We start from the raw sequence: 22,773 nt of genomic DNA, 5'->3' as shown, positions 1-22,773 counted from the left end.
AAGCAGGTAATTCACAGGTTTTGAAAAGAGGAGAGGGTTGTCCGCAAACCGAGTCAACAAATGGTTCCTATTGAACACTCAGATGGAGAAGGCCTAGATCGCTTCCATCCACAGATGGAATTTAAACCTTAGTTTGGTATTTTAACGCCCTCATCCGCTAAATATTCACCATGCTGTTGGAGCCACTCACCCCCTCTTTTCCCTCTGCTAAATAGCAGTAGTCAAATGGCAGGAACAAAAAGGAAAGAGTCCTGGGAGCCTGGGGAAGCCAGACAAGATCGTCTTGATGAAAATGATGCGATATTTATAAAGCTTTTAAAACAGTTCTTGGCACTTTGTACGTGTTAAAGAAACAAATATATTAATCAGTTCCTGAGTCACCAAGAGTAGGGGAGGCAGAGTCTTAATTCCACATGTTTCCCTGTCACTGTTTTTTTTAGGCCCTGAGTTTCTGGGTCAGCAGTTTTCTTCCATGGATTATATCATGTACCTCTTGAGGATAGGCAAGTCTAGGGCATTTCAAAGTAAACACTTTGAATCCAAACAAAGCCAAAACGTGAATTTGAAGAGCTATATCCACCCTAAGCTCACTGCAGTTACTGTTTACAATAGCCAAGATACGGAAGCAACCTAAGTGTCCGTTGACTGATGAATGGGTAAAGAAATGCTATGTAGATACAATGGAATATTACTCAGCCATAAAAAAGAATGACATCCTGCCATTTGCAACAACACAGATGGACCTAGAGGGCATTATGCTACGTGAAATAAGTCAGACAGAGAAAGATACCATATGATTTCACTTATATGTGGAACCTAGAAAACAAACATGGACAAACAAAACATACGTGTGGGTATAGAGAACAAACTGGTGGTTGCTAAAGGTGAGGGGCTAGTGGCCAGCAGGTGAAATAGGTGGAGGGGATTAAGAGGTACAGACTTCAGTTATAAATTAAATCATGGGGATGTCATGTACAGCATGGGGAATGTAGTCAATGATATTTGTAATAACTTTGTACCGTGTCGGGTAGTAAGCAGACTTAGCATGGAGATCATATCATAAATCATAAAAATACTGAATCACTATGATGTACACCTGAAACGAATTGGATATTGCATGTCAACCATACTTCAATAAAAAAATAATACAGTACATAAGCACTTTGAGCTCCTTGGAGTGAGAGCTAGACTATGGATCAGGACTCTAGGCCAATGTACTGAAAATAATTTGCTAAAAGCCAATTTGTTGAGTGACAAATCTACCTAATAACCTACTTGCAAAAAAAGAACTTTATGGCAAAGAATTGATTCACCAAATGACCAAGTAGTTATTATGCTTTTCATTATGCTTTTCAGGTTTATCAATTCTTCTTAAAGATACATTTATGAATATTTCCTTATAGTCAGTGAATATTGATATTTTCATCTTATAAGCATACTTATTAGCCATATATACCAAATATACAAAGTCTTTTAAGATTCTCTTTTTAATGTGTTCTTAAAAAAGACTATGTATACTTTTTTAAGTCAATATAGTTACTCATTATAATCTCTTAAGAATGTAACTCCAAATACAACAGCTCATGTGGAAATTTAGTTACAGTGATATTTTGAAAATCCTTTAAAAGTCATTTTTGATTTTGCCAGCATTTGAGCATTTTTGGGATTGTTTTGACAGATTTTTGAGTAACACATCAAACTTAGTGTGTTAATTTCTAAACGATCTGTGAGGTTTCTGGCACCTCTTTTGGTTGAGATGGTATTACCAGCTTTTGAAGATTGACGTGAATATTTAGGTGACTTTTTCGTTGTGGCTTTATAGCAGTATTTCATGGAATATTCATGTTGCCAGAGTCAGGCTCAAAGGATGATATAATCTTTATACTGATAAATTTAGCAAAGAATATTTTATGATTAGTGACTAAATAGTTTCAGCAAACTTGGTTTCCATTGTTCATTGTGTAATGCTGAGGAAGGATCCAGAACAGCCATAGCAATATGGAATGCTGGAACACTGGTTATTAATTAATAGGAGTATAAAATTAAGACTAATATGCCATTTGAGGCTTTAATGAAAATGATACAAGTACCTAAAGAGTAGAAAAATAATGAAAACTCTGGGGCACCTGGGTGGCTCAGTTGGGTGAGCATCCGACTTTGGCTCAGGTCGTGATCTCATGGTTCATGGGCTGGAGCCCCGTGTCCGGCTCTATGCTGACAGCTCAGAGCCTGGAGCCTGCAGCCTGCTTCGGATTCTGTGTCTCCCTCTCTCTGCCCCTCCCCCAGTCATGCTCTGTCTGTCTCTCTCTCTCAAAAATGAATAAACATTTAAAAAATATATAAAAACTCAAATTTCAGCAAGTGGCAGAAGATGTACTCTACCCATGAAATGTATATATTGCAAGAAAATATACTTGTGAACGTAGCATAAGAGCTGCATCCCCATCAACTTAGTTATTTGGCACGCTTTCCTTCCAAAAAGGAAAGAAAACTTTTCTGTTTCTGACTGGGGGCCTGCGGACTGTCTTGGAAAAAGTGAGGGGTGTCCCGGGGCTGGCTCCCCTTTGGGCCAGTACAGAAGAGGGTGCGTACAAGAGCCTGCCTCAGTAGCCAGGAAAGGAGTCCTTCCTTTGCGAGGGCAGGCCCGGAGTCTTTACGGTGCCGCTCTTTTCTCGGAGGAAGAGCAGGGTCTCGTCCAGCGTGATTCTCTTGCTCTACTCACCTGGATCTTTTGTAACACACCAGAAGTCCCACACATACTACACAGAGCACAGCGACAGGCATGACGATGGCCGCTGTAAGAGAGCAGAAGTGAGCGGTCATGCCAGAAGTCCCGGGAGCAGGTTTACTTCTAAGAACTGGACAGTGTATGGTTCACCTTCCTGCAGAGAGATCCGAATGCCTTCCCAGCCAACTTACTGTTGTTAACATTTCTCGAGTTCTCTGTGGCCCAATGCACTCTACTTGTGGGCCAGAAGTCCATGCTTTCCCCACCGACGCCACCAGTGTAAACCGTACCTGTTCATGTTGTCCCCATCCCCTGCTCCTAATCCCATCCTTCCCAACGAGAGAGACACGGTGACAGGATGAGAAGGGAAGGCAAAAGCCTCAGAGTTCAAGGGCTGGGGTGGGAGTGTGTGGACAAGAAGCCATATCTGCTATGAAAGCCACAGTCAGAGAGCGGACAGGGCGAGGGTCCTCCTCAGTTGTCCCTGAGACATCCTCTCCTTTTTCGTCAGCTTCACAGAATCCTGATTTAGAAACCACAGCATGCAATGTAGCATATCTTCCAATTTTGCCTGTGTTGTTTTTTTATTTGCCTGTATTGTTTTTTGTTTTTTGGTTTTTTTATTGGCAACTATGGTGAGGAAGATGGTAAGGAGAATGAGGTGGTGTTCTAAGAGAGGTGTTACAGGTAAGAGGAGAATAAGATAATGGCTGAGGAGAAGGGAAAGATCCCGTCTTGGGCAAGTTGGAAGGCAGGGTCTGGAGTGGTGGGAGGCCAGTGGCTCTCGGCCATTTGAGATTTATTAGACAAGACAGGGACAGTGGGATCTCCTGGTAGCAAGAGGGCTTAGCCAGAGGACACAGTGAACCTTTTTTTTTTTTTTAATGTTTTATTTATTTTTGAGACAGAGACAGAGCATGAGCAGGGGAGGGGCAGAGAGAGAGGGAGACACAGAATCCGAAACAGGCTCCAGGCTCTGAGCTGTCAGCACAGAGTCCCACGCGGGGCTCGAACCCACGAACCGTGAGATCACGACCTGAGCCAAAGTCAGACGCTTAATTGACTGAACCCCAGGCACCCCTGTAGTAGTGTTTAAAACAATTTTTAGGGGCACGTGGGTGGCTCAGTCAGTTAAGCGACCGACTTTGCTCACGTCATGATCTCACTGAGTCTCCCTCTCTCTCTGACTCTCCCCCTGCTCTCTCTCTCTCTCTCTCAAAAATAAATAAACATTAAAAACCCACAATTTTTATATTAATCTCAATCTCTTATTAATAGAAAAATTAAATAAACTAGTAAATAAAATATATCCATCCAATGGAATATCATTCAGCTTTTAAAAATTATGAAATGGGGGCGCCTGGGTGGCACAGTCGGTTAAGTGGCCGACTTCAGCCAGTTCACGATCTCGCGGTCCGTGAGTTCGAGCCCCGCGTCAGGCTCTGGGCTGATGGCTCAGAGCCTGGAGCCTGTTTCCGATTCTGTGTCTCCCTCTCTCTCTGCCCCTCCCCCATTCATGCTCTGTGTCTCTCTGTCCCAAAAATGAATAAACGTTGGAAAAAAAAAATTAAAAATTATGAAATGAGGGGCGCCTGGGTGGCTCAGTTGGTTAAGCGTCCAACTTCATCTCAGGTCATGATCTCACCGTCCATGGGTTCAAGCCCCATGTTGGGCTCTGTGCTAACAGCTCGGAGCCTGGAGCCTGCTTCGGATTCTGTGTCTCCCTCTCTCTCTGCCCCTCCCCTGCTCACGCTCTGTCTCTCTCTGTCTCAAAAATAAATAAAAACATTAAAAAAATGTTTTTTAATTATGAAATAAATCTGTATTTATTAACATGGAAAGATGTCCACAATATCTTAAGTGAAAAAAGCTGGTTGAGATAAAAATGAACCAAAAAAGAATCTCCAGTAGGCCAGATGTATGTCCATATGCACAGGACAGCCTTGAAGGATAGATCCCAAAGTATTAAGTCATGGTGGAATTGTAGGTAATCTTTACTTTCTTTTTTAAAACAAATTTCCCCCTTTACCTGACGTTGTTGACACGATACTGTCATCAGAAGACAGTAATGTTGTAAAAGCAAAACTACCTGTGCCTAAGTAAATAAAAATAAAATGGAAAAGTCCCAGAGGAAATAACGGGAAACATGGCAAATCAGTGAGAGATGTTTTGAGTTTTCAGACTTAACGTTAATCATCATTATGACTAAAAACCAGAAATAAATTTCTAGGCAGAGATGGTGTACCCTAGGGTAAACTATTTCTTCACACTGACTAATAGGCTTGTTATGCATTTACTGTCCACGGAGGGATTTATTGGAAAAGGCCAGCTGATGTTAACTATGGTTCTACTTTCATAATGTGTCTTCCTGTTTCTTCTGAATGAGAACAGAATCTGCAGACTCCCAAGTCCAGGGAGGGGAGGGCTCTTGAGCCGACGATACGACAGAGCAGTTTGAATTCAGTGACAAACTCAGATTCTTGGCCTCTTCCTCAATTATATCCAGGCAAACTGAGTAAAGAAACCGATACCAAAATCACTAAAATGATAGGTAAACGTATCAACTGGCAAGTTCCCCACCCTTTGGTGTTTCCTCGCGGGGTGCATGGGCTGGAGAAAAAGGAAGACAGAGAGGCCTGGTGAGCCAGAGGACAACAGAGGAGGATTTGAGTTGGGGGAGGGAGGAGAAAGAGTGGATTATTGCTTGGGAGGCCGAGAAAGGCCAGTAACTCCCTGCCCTGCCTTCATCCTACAGCGCATGCGGGTCTGACGTAAGAGGTGGCCTTGGCAGCCAGTGGCCACTGTCCAGTGTGGATGATGAAAATGTCCCCTGAGAATATGGGGACTCACCATTCCTTAGCAGTCCCTGAAAACTAGGTCAGCCAAGGAGTGCTATTTGCCATGTGGCCATGACCAGAGTGCTGGTGTGCCTGTGTCCGAGGAAGGCAGTTTTGAAGTAAGAATATCAATTCATTATTCCTGGGCAGTGTTTCTCTGCTGTCTCTTACTGTGCTAAGCACATAACAAGTGTTGGGTTCAGAGTAGGCACTTAATAAACACGTAATTGATTGAATTAAACCCTTAAGGGTCCATAAATTGAAGTACTTCTGACCTGCTGTTTGCTTCTCAATGAGAAATCTGCATTTTATTGCAACTTAGGACCAATGTGGCACCAAGTAGAACTCGATTTATATTGAATAAACAGACGAATGATATAGAGCTAGCTCGTATTAAAGGCTGAGCATATCAACTGCAGCAAATTTATTTCTGATATGAAAGACGAGAGGTATGACAGTTTGAAAATCTAACTCTTCCCTCCCAGCATATTAAAGGGACGTGGCAGGGTGAACACTTGTCCTAGGCGACATTCTACCTTTTTATTTTACAATTGGGAGTCCTCAAGAATAGCCTAGCCAAGGATTGGAGACCAGATAGTTAGAATGAATGAATGAAATTATTGATTAAAAAGGCTGCCAAGTGAGCCTGTAGATATTTAAGAGAATGAAATGATGAATCACACTTCCTAAACATTTATTAATAAATGTCCAAGTCCTCAACTTCACTTATTCATTTGCTGTTTATTAGGCATCTACCATTTACCATTTTCTGTTGAACTAAAAAAAAAAAAAGCAACTTTTAAAAGCTGTGATAATCATTTATATAGCTTATTTTAAAAATGGTGATATCAGTGGTTATCAATGGGCTGATTAAAATATTCACATTTGCTGAGCGACTACTACGGTAAAGCGTTTATATACCCTTACAAACACTCTCAACTGCTTGCTTCTTCGTGCAGAAATAGCAACATTTACTGATGCTCAGGGAGCCAGTGAATGCCTCTGCCACTTGAACCTGACGGGTATACTCTTGGTCCACAGTACTGGGATATATATGACGTAGTCGGAAGTCACCATCACTAAGTGTCTTTAGAAAACTAGCATGATTTCCATTTTAGCTTCCACCTTCTTAGGAGATAAAACTTAACGCCTAGTGAAGTATAACTCGTTTTTATTTCTTTGCTGACAATTATTTGATCTGTCTTGTTAAGTTAGGTGCTAACATGTTTATATTGAAGCGCCCTCGAAGAAGGAAATCTTATTCATATAACAGGAAAGATTTAAAGTTTTTGTTTGTTTGTTTTTTGTAATTCTCTGTATTTCCAAAGTTTCTTGCACGGAGCTATCAGACTATTGTAAGTGTTGAGTTAATGTGTATCACACGACACTTCAGAGTTTGGGAGAGAGTTTCTGATGTTTTAGTCCAGTGAAAGTCATGAACTGGAGAAATACATCATAAGATGATATCCCGTAGTAAAGTAGTTGTTTGAAAATCGACATAGAAAATATGGCCCCCAAATTTTATGTGTAGGGTTTTATCCTACAGATTTCTTTGCACATAGCCAAGTGATAGATAGAAGGCTTTCCAATTAATCACTGTTTGTAATGTAGCCGAGACTGTCAACAGTCACATGCCCATAGGGGGTTGGCTACACAAATTGTAGCCAATCCAGGTAGTGGAATATTTGGTAGCTGTTTTAAAGAATGAGGTGGTTTCTATGTGTTGATATGGAAGGATTTCCACGAGGTACCATTAGTTGAAAATGAACACAGGTGCAACACAGTGAAACTAAAATACCTAGCTAGCTAGCATCGTGTATCGATCCTCTCTGAAAGGATGCCCAGAATGCTGGTAACAGGAGTAACTTTCTTCCTACAAGGGAATTTTCAGTTTAAAAAAAATTTTTTTTTCAACATTTATTTATTTTTGGGACAGAGAGAGACAGAGCATGAACGGGGGAGGGGCAGAGAGAGAGGGAGACACAGAATCGGAAACAGGCTCCAGGCTCTGAGCCATCAGCCAAGAGCCTGACGCGGGGCTCGAACTCACGGACCGCGAGATCGTGACCTGGCTGAAGTCGGACGCTCAACCGACTGCGCCACCCAGGCGCCCCAGGGAATTTTCAGTTTAAGATGGGGCTTTTTGCTGTATATGTTTTTGTAATTTGTAATTTTTAAACCCCGGCAAATATTACCAATTCAAAAAAAATGAATAAAAAAACTTAAAACTCTGTGGAAAGGTGAACGTAGTATATTACATAAGGAGAAAAATTAGGCTGGCTACTTGACTTACTGGTCACCTCTTACGTGATAAACATATTTTAGTTTCGATCTCTTGCCTTTGCATATAAGCTGTTGAAATGGCTGAAGCTGCTTTTTTTTTTTCCTAGATGACACTTGATGCAGATAAAATATAATCACAAAAATATGAGTCGTTCTCTAAGAGGATAACTCGTGAATAGAAAATAGAAATAAGTTGTGTTTCCTCTGCATAAATTACAGTGTTTTTTTTTTTTTTTGGCTTATTGAAAACTTGTACAGACAAAAGTCTTAGTCTCTCTTACTACTTGCATTTCTGCCTTCTTTCTCTTCTTCTCTCTCCTCCCCTCCCTTCCTCTTTTTCTTTCCTCTTTTCCTTGCAAACACTTTTCCACTCTCCTCCTTAACACTCACCAGGACAGTCTCTTCCTCTCCTACGTTGAGTGTTGTGTGCGTCTTGTGTAGACAGCAGCCTTTTATCCCAAGAAGTGTGGCCAGTCTTGCTGTAAAGTGCATGGGGCTAACACCCTGTGAGAGATTAATGCAGCTGACAGATGAATACCATCATGTTACTGACAGCCGCACACACGCTTGTGGTTCTCTGTTAAGTCTGGGATGAGTCTAGCCCGGCTTAGTGGAACTGAGTAGCTGAATGAGGAGGCCCTTTTGTGATGTGTCAGCTCTCTGGTTCCCACGTGTGTAGCCTGACAGAGAGAAGCTACCAGTATTGAGATAAACAGTCATGGTAGAATCCCATAAGTAGGGTGATCCTATCTATGACTTATTATCTACACTGAGTCACTTTTGAGAGTGAAAGGGGCTGCGAGTGGCCATGCTGGGGCAGCAGGCATAAGCCAAGACTGTTCGGCACCCTGAGACTGAGGTCCTCAGGGCAGAAGCACTGCTAGGACCAAAAAAACAAAACACTTACCAGTCACAGTTCCGGAACTGTATGAAGAGGTACCTGCAGAGAAGAGAGTGCAGTTCAGTTATTGCCGTAGTCCTAAAGGCACTCATTTCTCATTAAGCAGGAGGAATTCTAGACATTTTGGCTCCCATCTTAAAGCCTGAGAGAGTCATGGCTGGCGGAACCAAACTTCCGTTAGCAAAGAACAAGGGTAGTTTACTTAGCTGCTGGGCCATGCTTAAGGATCACATATGCCCTTTTGCACAGCAAAGGAAACCATCAACAAAACGAAAAGGCAACTTACTAAATTGGAGAAGCTATTTGCAAGCGACATAACTAATAAGGGGTTAATATCCAAAATGTATAAATAACCTATACAACTCAACACACACACACACACACACACACACACACACACACACACACACAATCCAATTAAAAATGGGCGGAGGACTTGAAAAGATGTTTTTCCAAAGAAGACATACACATGGCCAACAGGCACATGAAAGGATACTCAACATCACTGATAGTCACGGAAATGCAAGTGAAAAACCACAATGAAATATTACCTTACACCCGTGAGGATGACTAGAGTCAAAAAGGCAAGACATAACAAGTGTTAGGGAGGATGTGGAGAAAAGGGAAACTTGTGCACTGTTGGTGGGAATGTAAACTGGTGCAGCCACTGTGGAAAACAGCATGGAGGTTCCTCAAAAGATTAAAGAGCTACCACATGATCCAGTAATTCTATTGGGTATTTACCCAGAGAAAGCAAAAACACCAATTTGAAAAGTTATATGCACCCGAATGTTTATTGCAGCACTATTTACAACAGCTGAGATATGGAAGCAAGCCCAAGTGTCCATCAATAGATGAATGGATAAAGAAGATGTGGTGTGTATAGTCACAACGGAATGTTACTCAGCCATAGAAAACAATGACGTCATGCCATTTGCAACAACACAGACCTAGACAGTATCAGGCTAAGTGAAATAAGTCAAACAGAGAAAGACAAATACCGTACAATTTCACTTGGATGTGGAATCTAAAAAACAAAACAAATGAACAAACAGACAAAAGCAGAAACACTCATAAATACAGAGAACGAACTGATGGGTGCCAGAGGGGAGGAGTGTGGGGGGCATGGGCCAGGTGGGTGAAGCGGGGGCGGGAGATACAGGCTTCCAGTTATGGGATGACCAAGTCATGGGGATGAAAGGTGCAGAATGGGGAATGTAGTCAAATGTATTTTGTGGTAGCGAAGAAAACCCCCACAAAGAATCAGATATGCCTTTGCGGCAGACGCAGATTACCAAGGGCTCTTTCATACCGCAGATTGTGACTCCAGATTGCAGAAAGCTTCCACCGTCCTCCCATATTGGGAGACGGCGGATACCATTCAGATCGGCAAAGCCGATGCAGGTCAATACGCCGAGCCTTCTCACCTCTGGGAGACGGACTTTCTTTTCCAGCTGGACTGAGCCAAGGCAGAGCACAGAGGTTAGAGAGCAGAGCAAGGAGGCTGTGGCACAGAGCAGGAGGCGGAGGGTTGCTGAGTGGCCTGGACTTTGGATTGCAAGGTGTGATGCTAGGCAGCCAGCTCACTCGAGGTCTCCACCCACATCTCATGGACTGCTGACCTCTCCTAAAGTATGCAAAGCCAGTGCTAACCTGGCGTCTCCTGCGAGGCAGAGGGGGTGTGTTCCAAGGCCTTTGCTGTTGTCTGAGCTGGGGCTCGGGAGGGTTCATTATTGATTACCCCTGTGGTTCCCGCAGCCGGAGGCTTTGATGGTATCAGCCTGGAGCCTGGCTCAGTAGCTGCCTTTGTGGCCACTGTGCTGTCTGACTTGGAAGTGAAAGCTGGCTCTGTAGGAAAGTGCAAGATATGGAGAACATAAATACTTTGAAGAGTGTCTCCGTGCAGCTCTAGAAGACAGTGGACTTCAGACTTGCTCTAGTGAGCCCACCCCGGGCCGGCCCTCGCCCAGCACCCTCCTCCAGGGCTCTTTGGGGAAATCCCTTCAGTGAGTAGCCTATTCCTCCATCTGGATGGCCGAGGGACATTTGAGAACACGAGAGGATCTACAGCTATTTATCATGGTGCACGTAACCTAAAGATCCCACGGATTCGAGTCGTTCCTGGCTTGTTTACTAGAGAAGGCTCGGAAGATGCAGTGAGAGACTGATCTCAAAAAACAAGTATGACTGTATTTACCAAAGATATCTGGGCTGCTGATTTTAGTTTCCTTTCTGCGTTGTTTGCACACAACTTTTGAAATAAGGGGAAGCCTGAGATTCAGCCAGACCGAGTTTTAGAGTATTTGAAGACAGTGCCCTGGTTTTGCCCCGATCTAAGGGAGGGCAGCCCTCCTGGTGTTTATGTCCTCACCCTCCCTGTGCTAACTGGCATATAGCCACTCCCAAACTGTGAGGCGTGGTGGCAAGACTTCACTATTCTCTTTCCATGAAAAATGGGTCTTCCATTGCACTCTCATGTCTGAGAGTTTGATGGCACAGTTTCATCTGACCACGTGTTTGATGCATGAAGCAAGGCTGGGAGAGGCCCCTTGATTATTCTTGTCAGTGGGTGATCCGGGCATGACTTGGGTCAAAGGGGTCTTGGAATTACCCCAAACTTAAATGTAGCCAGTACTCTACTATATCCTCTTGTTTGTAGTCAACTAACTAACGAGGAGGAAACCTCCTTCTGGCCTGTCTTCCCTTCAGCATTGGTTCTCAGCCTTGGCTCCCTGAGAATCACCTGGGGAGCTTCTAGAACCCGAATTCCCAGACTGCTCCCCAGACCACCAGAGTTCCAAGGAGATCCCAGTGTGCATCCACAGCTAAGAAGCCGTGTTCTAGCTCAGAGCTGCCAACGGCAGCAGAGAGACTACGCCTGGGGCCAAAAGGGGGAGACAAGGGCCAGGAAAAGCCACTGGATGACCAGACATAAAACATCAAGAGTTAAGTGTAAAGTAAGGCTTTCCCAGGATATAGAGCACATTGTCCCAAGCAGCTAAGGTCTCAAATTTTCTTGACATCAGGACAGTGCCGGGGCGCACCTGGGTTGGTTAAGTGTCCAACTTCGTCAGTTCAGGTCATGATCTCTTGGTTCATGAGTTTGAACCCTGCATCGGGCTCTGTGCTGACAGGTCAGAGCCTGAAGCCTGCTTCGGATTCTGTGTCTCCCTCTCTCTCTGCCCCTCCCCTGCTCTGTCTCTGTCTCTGTCTCAAAAATAAATAAACATTTAAAAAGAAAAACACATCAGGACAGTGCTGAGCAAATTGGGATAGAAGATTACCTAAGAAAGACCCTGGAAATGCGGGGTGTTTGCAGCTTTTTACCAGAGCTGTCATAGTTGGGATGGTTGGGGGACAATTCTTCAGGGGTCCCTCATGTTTCCCCATGCCTTGTCAGCAGAGTCCCTGACAGCCCTTTCTCAGGACTAACTTTTCAAGGATGCTCATGAAATCTCGGAAGGTGGAGATGGCACTTCCCTCTGGAGCAAAGGGCAGACATGGTTGGCCAGTTATAAAAGACTCCAGTTGCTTGAACTCAGCCTCCTCTCCTGTGGGGCAGCCTGCTGGATGTACAGGCATCTTCTAGACCCATCCCTGCTGCCCCCGTGGGACACAGGGAGGAGGGAATTGACAAAAACATGCCCACGCTCCCGCTGACTGCTGAGCCCTGTAAGGGAGTCCTTGGTCTCTGAATTGGGGAGCTACTGTTCTCTGCTGGCACCCAGGAAGTTTTGGTGGGTTAACACACCAGGCAGGCAAAACCTCAGATCCTCCTCAATTCTTGATGAGGAAATACATCTGCAACTAAGTCTGATCCGGCATATGAAAAGTGGATTTGGAACCACTATTAATTACAGGAAAACCTTGGATTGCAAGTAACCTGTTCTGTGAGTGTTCCACAAGACAAGCAAACATTTCTAATAAATTTTAACTTCATAAACCAGTGATGTCTTGCAATACAGGTTGTACGTGACGCTGAACATCACATGATCATACCTGAGCCAATGGTTCTTGAAATTCGCGTTGATATACGAGTGCTTTAGATTACAAGCATGTTTCCAGAACGAATTATGCTCGCAAACCAAGGTTTTATTGTAAGTCCAATGAAGCCTGGATATCAAGCACCTTTGATTTAAAAGAGAAAATGAAGCTACTATAAAATTTAATTTTAACTCAAATAAAAAGTGGGTTCTGTTTGTTGGAGTCTGCAGTGGGACTCCAGCAGGGCCTCAAGAATCTGACACATTTGTGGGGACCTGACAGGTGGTGGAGAATGGGAGTCCTTAAAACGTTTCCAACATCCCTACCTTTTCCAGAAAGGGAGGTGCTCTCTGGCTCTGGGGTCACCCCTGCCGGCATTTCTGTAGAGGATGGCTTTAGATGAGTCAGGGAGGGGTCTCCTAGAGAGAGCATAACCACATGGCATTTATGAGCCTGAGGGTGGAGACTTGCTTCAGAACTGGCTATAAATAAAAAAATAATACATACAGAAATTTAAAATGGAGATATCCGGCTTCCTGGGAGAGGTCAGAAGCACAAGAAATAGTCAACAAACAATGTGTCCCAATCGGTCATTCCCATGCAAATGCAAACAGACTGCCAACTATTTTTCTAGGCTTTCCAAAAAGTTGCGCACATATCAAATGTCTTTTATTTTTGGGTAGAAGGGTATTCATGAGACCAACTCAGTTTTATAATGTTGTCTTTTACATGGGAAAATACATGACTACTCAGTAGCTTCAGTTATTTTGTAAGGAAAAAAAAATAAAATAAAAGCATCCTAAGCACAAGAGGTTAGGAAAAGTAATGGAGGGAGTTGTTAGTGGCAGAAGGTGAGATGTCTTTGTGCCAGTGAAGTCTCAGGGTGCTCGAGTCTGTAGGTTCTACAAGTCTGTAATTCCAGGTCTCCCCCCTTCCTTCCTCTCCCCCCACCCCCCACCAGCTGGTTCAGAGCCTACAACTCTTCTCCATCCTGGATTCATCCATCCAAATGGATTGGAACTTCAAAGAAACAGTCACTCTCCCTGCAGTGGAAAGCCCTTATTTTTGCCCCTGGATTATAGGTACCAGCGTGTGCCCGGACTGGACAGAGTAAGCTGTCTACTCTGTGTTTTTGCCACAGTGCTATTGCTCGTACCTGTCCTCACCCAGCTCATCATTGGAGTGGCATTTGATGCCATGTGGTACTATGTTCTGCCGCTGAGTGATTCCCTTGCAACAAACAGAAGGCTTCCTCCTTGCCCTGATGTCTGCGAGACGGACGTGCAGGGGGAGAGGGAAGGAGCACACACTCAGTGAGAAAGTCTGGCTCTTCAAGGACTCTTACAGCAGAGGGAATTTGCTCTAGAACAACTCCTTCTGTCCCCTTCCCCAGAGAGGAGTTGAGAATGTTCACAAATGTTATATGAGAAAGTATCTAGCTTGCAGTTGGATATCCACCAAATATGCAATAAACTATGAGCTAATCTTTATGTTTCCAAAGTAAGGGACTTAATAGTCCTGGAAATAGCCCTACTGGCTTCCACTCCAAGGTTGTTGACTTCTTCTGGCAAAATTACCCAGTTGTGGACGGTTACAAATAATTGATTCGGACAACCTTCCCTCACACGTGCTCTGGAGTGCTGGCTGGACACCAGCCATGGGTGACCAGGCTAAGGGAATCTGCTCAGTGGGTACCCCCATTCTCCTGGGTGGCTAACAACAGAGAACAGTAATAATTTCCCTGCACACCATCTTCTAGGAAGAAATTGGGAAAGATCTCTGGAAAGCAAGCATGCTGTGAGCATACACCCTTGTCTGTAGCCAAATTCTATCATAATCTTAAAGCACTGATAGTAATAATATAGGCATAACTCAGAGAGATATTGTGGGTTCAGTTCGAGACCACCATGATAAAGTGAATGTGGCAATAGAGCAAGTCAGATGAATATTTTGGTTTCTCAGTGCATAGAAAAGTTGTGTTTAGGGAGGGGCCAAGATGGCGGAACAGCATGGAAGTTTTTTTGCGTCTCTTGTCCCTGAAATAGAGCCAGATCAACACTAAACCATCCTGCATACCTAGAAAACTTATTTGAGGATTAATACAACAATCTGTACAACCTGAACCTGAGAAAAGTTATGTTTACACTATAGTTTATTAAATGGGAAATAACATTGTGCCTAAAAAAATCAATATACATACCTTAATTTAAAATGCTTTCCTGCTAAAAAATGCTGACCATCATTTGAGCTTTCAGTGAGTCATAATCTTTTTGCTGGTGGAGGGTCCTCCCTCGATGGTGATGGCTGCTGACTGATCAGGGTGGTGGTTGCTGAAGGTTGGGGTGGCTGTGGTGATTCCTTAAAATAAGACACCAGTGGGGGCACCTGGGTGGCTCAGTTGGTTAAGCATCTGACACTTTGTTTTGGCTCAGATCATGATCTCACAGTCCATGGATTTGAGCCCCGCATCAGGTTCTATGTGGAGCCTGCTCAGGATTCTCTCTCTCCCTCTCTCTCTGCCCCTCCCCCACTTGAGTGCACACACTCTCTCTCTTTCACTGTCTCTCAAAATAAATAAACAAAACAAAACAAAATAAGAGACCCCAATGAAGTTTGCTGCAGCAACTGACCCTTCCTTTCACAAGTGATTTCTCTGTAGCAGGTGATGCTGTTTGATAGCATTTAACCCACAGTAGAACTTTCAAAATTGAAGTCAATGCTCTCAAACCTGCTGCTGCTTTACAACTGAGTTTGTGTCATATCCTGAATCCTCTGTTGTCATTTCAACAATCTTCACAGCATCTCAGCAGGAATAGATTCCATCTCAGGAACCCATGGGAAGCAACTCCTCATCCATTCAAGTTTTATCCTGAGATTGCAGCCATTCAGTCCTATCTCACGGCCCCACTTCTGATTCTGGTCCTCTCGCTGTTTCCACCTCATCTGCAGTGACTCCCTCCACTGAGATCGTGAGCCCCTCACAGTCATCCACGAGGGCTGGAACCAACTTCTCCCAACTCCTGTTATCCTGTGAATGTTGATATTTTGACTCCTTCCCACAAATCATGAGTGTTCTTAATAGCATCTGGAATGGAGAATCCTTTCCAGAAGGTTTTCAATTTACTTTGCCCAGATCCATCAGAGGAATGGCAGCGATAGCCTCATGGAATGTATTTCTTAAATAATAAGGCTTGACAGTTGAAATGACTCCTTGAGCCATGGGCTACAGCATGGGTGTTGTGTTAACAGGCATGAGAACAATAATAATGCCATTATCCATTTCCATCGGAGCTCTTGGGTGACCAGGTGCATTGTCAATGAGCAGTCATATTTTGAGAGGAGTCGTCTTGAGCAGTGGGGCTCAGCAGTGGGCTTAAAATATTCAGGAAACTATGGGGCACCTGGGTGGCTCAGTCAGTTGAGCGACTGACTCTTGGTTTTAGCTCAGGTCATGATCTTGAAGTTCATGAGTTCGAGCCTCACGTCGGGCTCTGTGCTAACATTGCAGAGCCTGCTTGGGATTCTCTCTCTCTTTCTCTCTATGCCCCTCCTCTGTTTGTGCTCTCTCTTCATTTCTGTCTCTCTCAAAATAAATAAATAAACTTAAAAAAAATTTTCGGCAAACCATGTTGTAAACAGAAGTGCTGTCATCCAGGCTCTGTCGTTTCATTTCCAGAGCACAGGCAGAACGGATTTAGCATAGTTCTGAAGGGTGCTAGGAGTTTTGGAATGGTCATTGAGCATTGGCTTCAACCCAAAGTCACCAGCTGCATTAGGCCCTCATGTGAGAGTCAGCCTGTCCTTTGAGGCGTTGAAGCCAGGCATTGACTTCTCCTCTCCAGCTATGAAAGTCCTGGATGGCGTCTTCTCTCACTCTAAGGCTGTTTCATCTGCGTTGATCATCTGGATAAGCCAGATCTTCTGGATAACTTGCTCGCTTCACCTGCACTTTTATGTTGTAGAGACGACTCCTTTCCTCAAATCTCTTGAGCCCACCTCTGCTGGCTTCAAGCTTCCCCACCCCTGTCAGCTTTCATAGAACTGAAGAGAGGTCGGGCCTTGCTCTGGGTGAGGCTCTGGCTTAGGGGAATGTTGTGGCTGGTTTGACCTTCTATCCAGACCACTCACACTTTCTCCAGAAAGAAACACTCATGTGTTCTCCGGAGTAGCACTTTCAGTTTCCTTCAAGGTCTTTTCCTTTGTATTCACAACTTAGCCAACTGTTGGGCACAAGGGTCCCAGCTTTTGGCCTGTCTTGACTTTTGACATGCTTTTTTTTCACTAAGCTTATTTATTCCTAGTTTTTGATTTGAGAAGAGATGTGATTCTTACTTTCACGTGAACACTTAGAGGCCATTGTAGGGTTATTAATTGGCTTAATTTCCATATTGTTCAGTCTCCGGCAACAGGGAGGTCCGAGGAGGGGGAGAGATGAGGTAGGAGTCAGTCGATGGAGCACTCAGGATACATACACAACATCGGCTGATGAAGTTAACTGCCTTACATGGGTGTGGGTTGTGGCACCCCAAAGCAATTACAGTAGGAACACCAAAGACTGTTGATCCCAGATCACCACAACAAATATGAGAAAGTTTGAAATACATCAAGAATTATCAAACTGTGACCTAGAGACACAAAGTGGGCAACTACTGTTGTAAAAATGGCATCAACAGACTGACTCGCTTGAGGCAGGATTGCCACAAACCTTCAGTTCATAAAAACAAAACAAAACAAAACACACGATTATGTGTAAAGTGCAACACCGCAGAGCGCAACAGAATGAGGTGTGGCTGTAGTGAATGTTGATCAGGGCTCACTTAACATTGCTACAACCCGCAATGTTGACCTCAGGTTCATTTTCTAGATGATGAACGAAGTTCCAAGATAGGAAGGCCCTTGCTCAGGGTGGTGCGGGGCCGAGCCAGGGTTGGAACTCAGAATCGTGTGACCCTAAATCCTGTACATTTCCCACCCCCAGAGGTGTTGTTTAGAGGTCCAACGGTTCAGTTAGCCTCAGACTTCCACACAAACGTCTTGTCCCCCTTCCCCAAGACATGGGCTCCCGCAGCCTTCCACACTGCCTTCCGTTCTCTGTACGGTCTTGGCGAGGGGGACAGAGAGACAGCGCAGGGCCGTGTACTTACTGATGCACTTGAGATTGGGAATTGTCCAGTGGGCAGTGTTCGTGGTCTTGTTGAGCACGCACTCTGTCAGGGTGGACGTCCCGGCTTTCCGCTTGAAGCCAGTGTTACAGGTATACCGCTCGGTGGAGTTCAGTTTGTAACTCTTGACCCGGATGTCTGCATGTTCCACAGATGTGGGAGGAGGGCACGTGACGCCTGCAAAGGTGCAGACAAGAGAGGAGAGGTGACCACATTTCAGCTGGCTCAGAGGAGCTCCCCAGGGTCACTTGGGTGGCACTCAGCACCTTCGAGCCAGGGACTGGCTCTCCTGGGGGCCCCTTAGGATACACCCCACATTCCAAGCATGTGGAAAACGTTCAGTAAGGGCTCTCATCGTTTAGAGGCCTCCCAGGAGCCTTGCCTTAGGCGCTCGCCATCCAGCATGGCTCGGGACTGGGGAGTCATCAGTGGAAACCCTTCTCCCTGCCCTCCCCTTGCTATTGGTCTTCCCGGCCCACGCAGCCTGGGCCTCTGAGCTCTCTTGCCTGAAAACAGTAACAGCCCTGGGATTGCTCTCCCTGCTTGTTCTCCCTGAAAGCCTTTCATCCGTTTCTGTAACACAGCCAGGTATCTTCAGAAATGCATATGATGGCTTCACTCTTTCCTGGTTGCCCGCTGCTCTTAGGATAAAAACTCACATCCTCAAGAAGTCTTCAAGGCTCTGCTGGATGGGGCCCCACCTCCTCCCTAGCTACTCTCCCCCTGCCCCCCACCCCCGGCCACACTGGCCTTCGGTCCCCCCCACCCTCGGCCACTCACCATGCCTACCGCTCTCCCCAGCCCATCTCCTGCCATCCTCCCTAACTTGAACATGACTTTCTCAGGAAAGCCTTCCCTCCCTGCCGCTCCCCCCTCAAAGCAGCCAGGTCCCATAGTTCCGTGTTCTTTCCCTGCGCAGTCAGCTGCCTTCAGGGATGTATGGAAGACACTGAGATGTTATAATGTCTGTCTGTCTGTCTCCTAATGTGCGCTGCGAGCTCTAGAGGGTGGGGGCCACATCTGTTTTGCCCGACACCACCCTCCCTGAGCCTAGTACAGTAACTGGCAAGAGAAGGTGTTCAAGAAACACCTGTTCAGAGAATGACATTCATTATGCACATGCCCTTTACCCCAGCGATTTCGCTTCTAAGAATTTTCCCGACAGACATGCTGGCATATTTATGAAGTGAGTATGTACAGAGTTATTGATTATGGTAGCCAGTATCTGTGTGAATTACCTCGCATGTGGTCAGCAGGAGACTAATTTAGTAACTTACAGTACAGCTACTCCTGGAAGAAGTGCTAGTCAGACCTCTGTAACAGACGAAAGGGTGCTCTTTATCACTGAAGTGGAAAGATCTCCCAGATACACTGTTACATTAGGAAGAAGACGAACAGAACCCCGTGTGTCATTTGCTGCCATCGGTGAAAAAAGAAGAAATGGTACCTATCCACAATTTTTTGTCTGTACATAAAATCTCTGAAAAGATGCAAAAGACTATTAACACTGGAGGAGAGACAGCTGAGGACACACTGGGAGTGGGAGACTTTTTACTGAATGCCTTATCATAGCTTCTCACTTTTTTCCTTTCCATACTTTCTGAATTTTTAGTAGTACAAATGTTTTACCTGTTAAAAATGCTTTTGAAAGTTTTTGGAATGGTCTGTTTCTTCAGCTGTTTTGTAAATGGATGTTTTTCCTTTTCATAGATTACATCTATGCCAGGGTGAAAATTGAAATAGTTAATAAATAACCAGTGCCACCGAGATGCTGACCAATTGGGATGGGTGCGGGCAATGATGGGGGCCGGGCGGCTGGCCACTGGCCACAGATGGAAGGCCACACTGATGAGGGCTGGCAGAATATTAGTTGTGCCCAAATGTTACATACTGTTTAAAATACATGAAATTCGGGGCGCCTGGGTGGCGCAGTCGGTTAAGCGTCCGACTTCAGCCAGGTCACGATCTCGCGGTCCGTGAGTTCGAGCCCCGCGTCAGGCTCTGGGCTGATGGCTCAGAGCCTGGAGCCTGTTTCCGATTCTGTGTCTCCCTCTCTCTGCCCCTCCCCCGTTCATGCTCTGTCTCTCTCTGTCCCAAAAATAAATAAAACGTTGAAAAAAAATTAAAAAAAAATATAAATAAAATACATGAAATTCTTCATAATGAAATAAGTTGGGGTGAGGGATTTTGGGGTACCCTGCCATAGGAACTCAGACCTCAGTTGAATCTAGGGCAAGAGAGGGGTAAATCATGCCAAGTGTGAGTGTTCACTGCTTCTATTGTAAGATGTTGCCTGTGAAATAAATGTGAGAAATGCAGAAGATTCTAGAATTAGGTATTTTTGGCTTTCTCTGAGCCAGTTAAGGCAGCTTGAGGTAAAATTGAAGCCAAGAGGTTTTGCAAAGCCATTGGGAGGATTCTGGGCCCTCTTTTGGGAGACAACCCACCAGTCACTCCCAGCAGACTGTGGGTGTGACGAAGTGCATGCCCAGTGAAAACTAACATACCTTTTGTCAGAAGAATGGTACCAAAAGAAGGTAAGAGCCAGAGCTAGACCGATTCAAGTTTTCTCCAGTCTGTGCTACAGTGTTGAAAATGCCCCCCACCCTTTCTAATTAGAAGTTGAAAGATTTGAGCAAGATTTAGACCCTAAGATTTTCTTTGGTATGAAACTTACTGGTTAAACCCCATGTCCTGGGACTTGCCCGACCATGTACATTGATTTCATTTTTGTGGCACCTCTACAGAGAGGTGCTCAGTAGATCTGCAGGGTAAGCTCCAGACCTGGTCTAATGACTTGAGGGCGTGATACCTACTGAAGTTCTTGATCCCCATATCTGGATATATCCCAGGAACACACAGTTCTAGTCTGCAAATCTGATGATTTAACTACTTGAAAATACTGTAAATGGCCCAAATCCCAAATGGATGAGGTGAGTTCAGTCACCTGTCCATAGTAGACTTTGGTGCAAGGTCTGAGGGGGACAGAATCTGGAAAATGTAACCATCTTCTGTAGCTCTCCATGTCATAGTGAGGATTCTGGATTCTGGAATGTGAATCCCCACCCGTCCCAGAAAATGTAATGACTCTCTGATCTTAACCTGGGCATTGTGAGTGGTGCTGGTTTCCTTCTGCATCCTTCAAATAAGCCAGTCTAGTTTGATTTACCCAAATAGTGTCTGTGTTTGCTTTCCTGCAATCTGAGACTTCTTTTGGTTGGGCAGGATCTGGGGTCTGCTTTGGTAGCCACGGGCCCCCAAATGGCAGCTTTCTCCTTCCTTTTCACCTGCTTCCTGTGGGCTGGCCTGTCTCTTCCTAGGAACCCTAGCTTTCAGGACTAGCCCCCTGATTCCTCTGCCCAAGTCTTGCTTGTGTTTTCCTGCAGAGAGCAACCCCTGGATTGCCACACTCCCCAGCTGCTCACTTAGGTTTGCCAGGACATGAACTCACAGCCCAGGCCCCTTATGCCGTATCCCACCGGCCAGCTGGGCTTCTTTACACATTAGAGTCAGAGGGATCCCCCTCCGAATTCAGAATGTGGTCAGAACAGTCTGCTGTAAATACCTGGCAGCCTGCAGGTAGACCAGCCTGCCAGTGGGTGAGCTGTTGGGTTCTCCCTTCCTCCTTCAGGAAGTAGGCTCTCCCGGCTGAGGCTCCAGCATGCCTCATACCTGAGCCCACCTGAGCTATGACAGCCCCATGGATCAGTAAAGCCCAGGCCTTACTGTAGTCTTCCTAGTCTCAGGAGAGGAAATGATTGTTTGATTTTTGTTCTTAATCCAGCCACTGACTTTTAAAGCCCCACCGATAATCTAGTCTTAGATTTTGTACAATATAAGATACATCTGTGCTGTTCTTTACCACTCCATGCTGGTAGTCTCAATGCTCCCTCTTCATTTACGTGGCTTCTAGAGTGGACTCAAACATTTTCTTTTCCTTTTCAGTGAGGTCATAAGATAATCTTGATTTAGACGTATCAGTTTCCTAAAAATACTATTTTCTTACTAATTTCTATACACAAAATTAATAGGAGAGAAGAAATCTGCCTGCTTAGATTTACTTCCTTTACCATCCCCTGTCTTCTCTCTCTCTCCCATCTGGTCTTTGGATTGTATCTTGTTCTCCTGAATCCCTCCCAGAACATTTGTATTCACCAGGTAGTCCTCACGTTCCATTTTTAAGTTCAAGTAATGTTCTGAATCTATTGATCTTCTGTCTGTCATCTTTTTTTTCAGTCTCTGCTGTTTTCTGTGTTGTTTCCACATTGGATATTTTTCTCGGCAGATTGTTCTACATCTTCTAAGTCCTAAAATATTCTCCTCCATTTAGAATGGTGGTTTTCAACTTTTAGCATTTGTGGCACGCTTTGAAATGAAACATCTGTGACCTGTCACTGAGGGGGATTTAGAAGGTCAAGGCATTGGTGACCATATCAGCAAGAGTTATAAAGAATTGATGCTATGGTAGAAGGGCATCAGTGCTAAAGTGTGACTCATTTCATGGCCCCTTGGAGCTGGCTGCTATGTGTGTGGGCAGTTTATTGAGTCTATGTGAACTCAGAGTTCTTACAGATTTCAAAAAATATGCAGTCTTCTCTGTAATCGCTTGACTTATTCCCCTTATCTTAGATTCATGCCAGATAGTACCCCTCTCAGCTCAATACACCCCTTCTGCCAAATGCCGGTGTTATTGCAGGTGTATTCAGTTTTGCAGCAATGAATCTGACACAGCAACTAGGACAGGGTTCACAGGAAACGTGCCATGCACACAGTTGAGAGCCACTTCTTTGAAAGGAAAAGTAAACCAGGACAGACACTGAGTAAACAGTGACAAGTTTATAGCCTCTACAGATTTTCCTTGAAAACTCATCGATGCTG

The 22,773-nt window shown here is 44.7% G+C and overlaps 2 protein-coding genes across 4 annotated transcripts in view; one reads left to right on the top strand and one right to left on the bottom strand.

Moving 5' to 3' along the window:
• FBH1 (F-box DNA helicase 1) overlaps positions 1 to 22,773 on the top strand; it is a 217,246-nt gene that overhangs the window by 65,826 nt on the left and 128,647 nt on the right. The gene's annotated exons all lie outside the window — the stretch shown is intronic.
• Positions 1 to 22,773, bottom strand: part of IL15RA (interleukin 15 receptor subunit alpha) — a 52,472-nt gene that overhangs the window by 2,339 nt on the left and 27,360 nt on the right. Inside the window, exons 4-8 of the mRNA XM_086715149.1 lie at positions 17,878 to 18,072; positions 13,060 to 13,152; positions 10,403 to 10,597; positions 8,756 to 8,788; positions 2,723 to 2,795 (exon numbers count right to left, since the gene is read on the bottom strand). Of these exons, the coding sequence (XP_086571275.1) occupies positions 2,723 to 2,795; positions 8,756 to 8,788; positions 10,403 to 10,597; positions 13,060 to 13,152; positions 17,878 to 18,072 (589 nt within the window). The remainder of the gene's footprint in view (positions 1 to 2,722; positions 2,796 to 8,755; positions 8,789 to 10,402; positions 10,598 to 13,059; positions 13,153 to 17,877; positions 18,073 to 22,773) is intronic.

This window comes from Puma concolor, chromosome B4 (genome assembly GCF_028749965.1).
Source record: "Puma concolor isolate L17-30 chromosome B4, mPumCon1.1.hap2, whole genome shotgun sequence".
NCBI classification, from domain to species: domain Eukaryota; kingdom Metazoa; phylum Chordata; class Mammalia; order Carnivora; family Felidae; genus Puma; species Puma concolor.
This window is presented reverse-complemented; position numbering and strand designations above follow the sequence as displayed.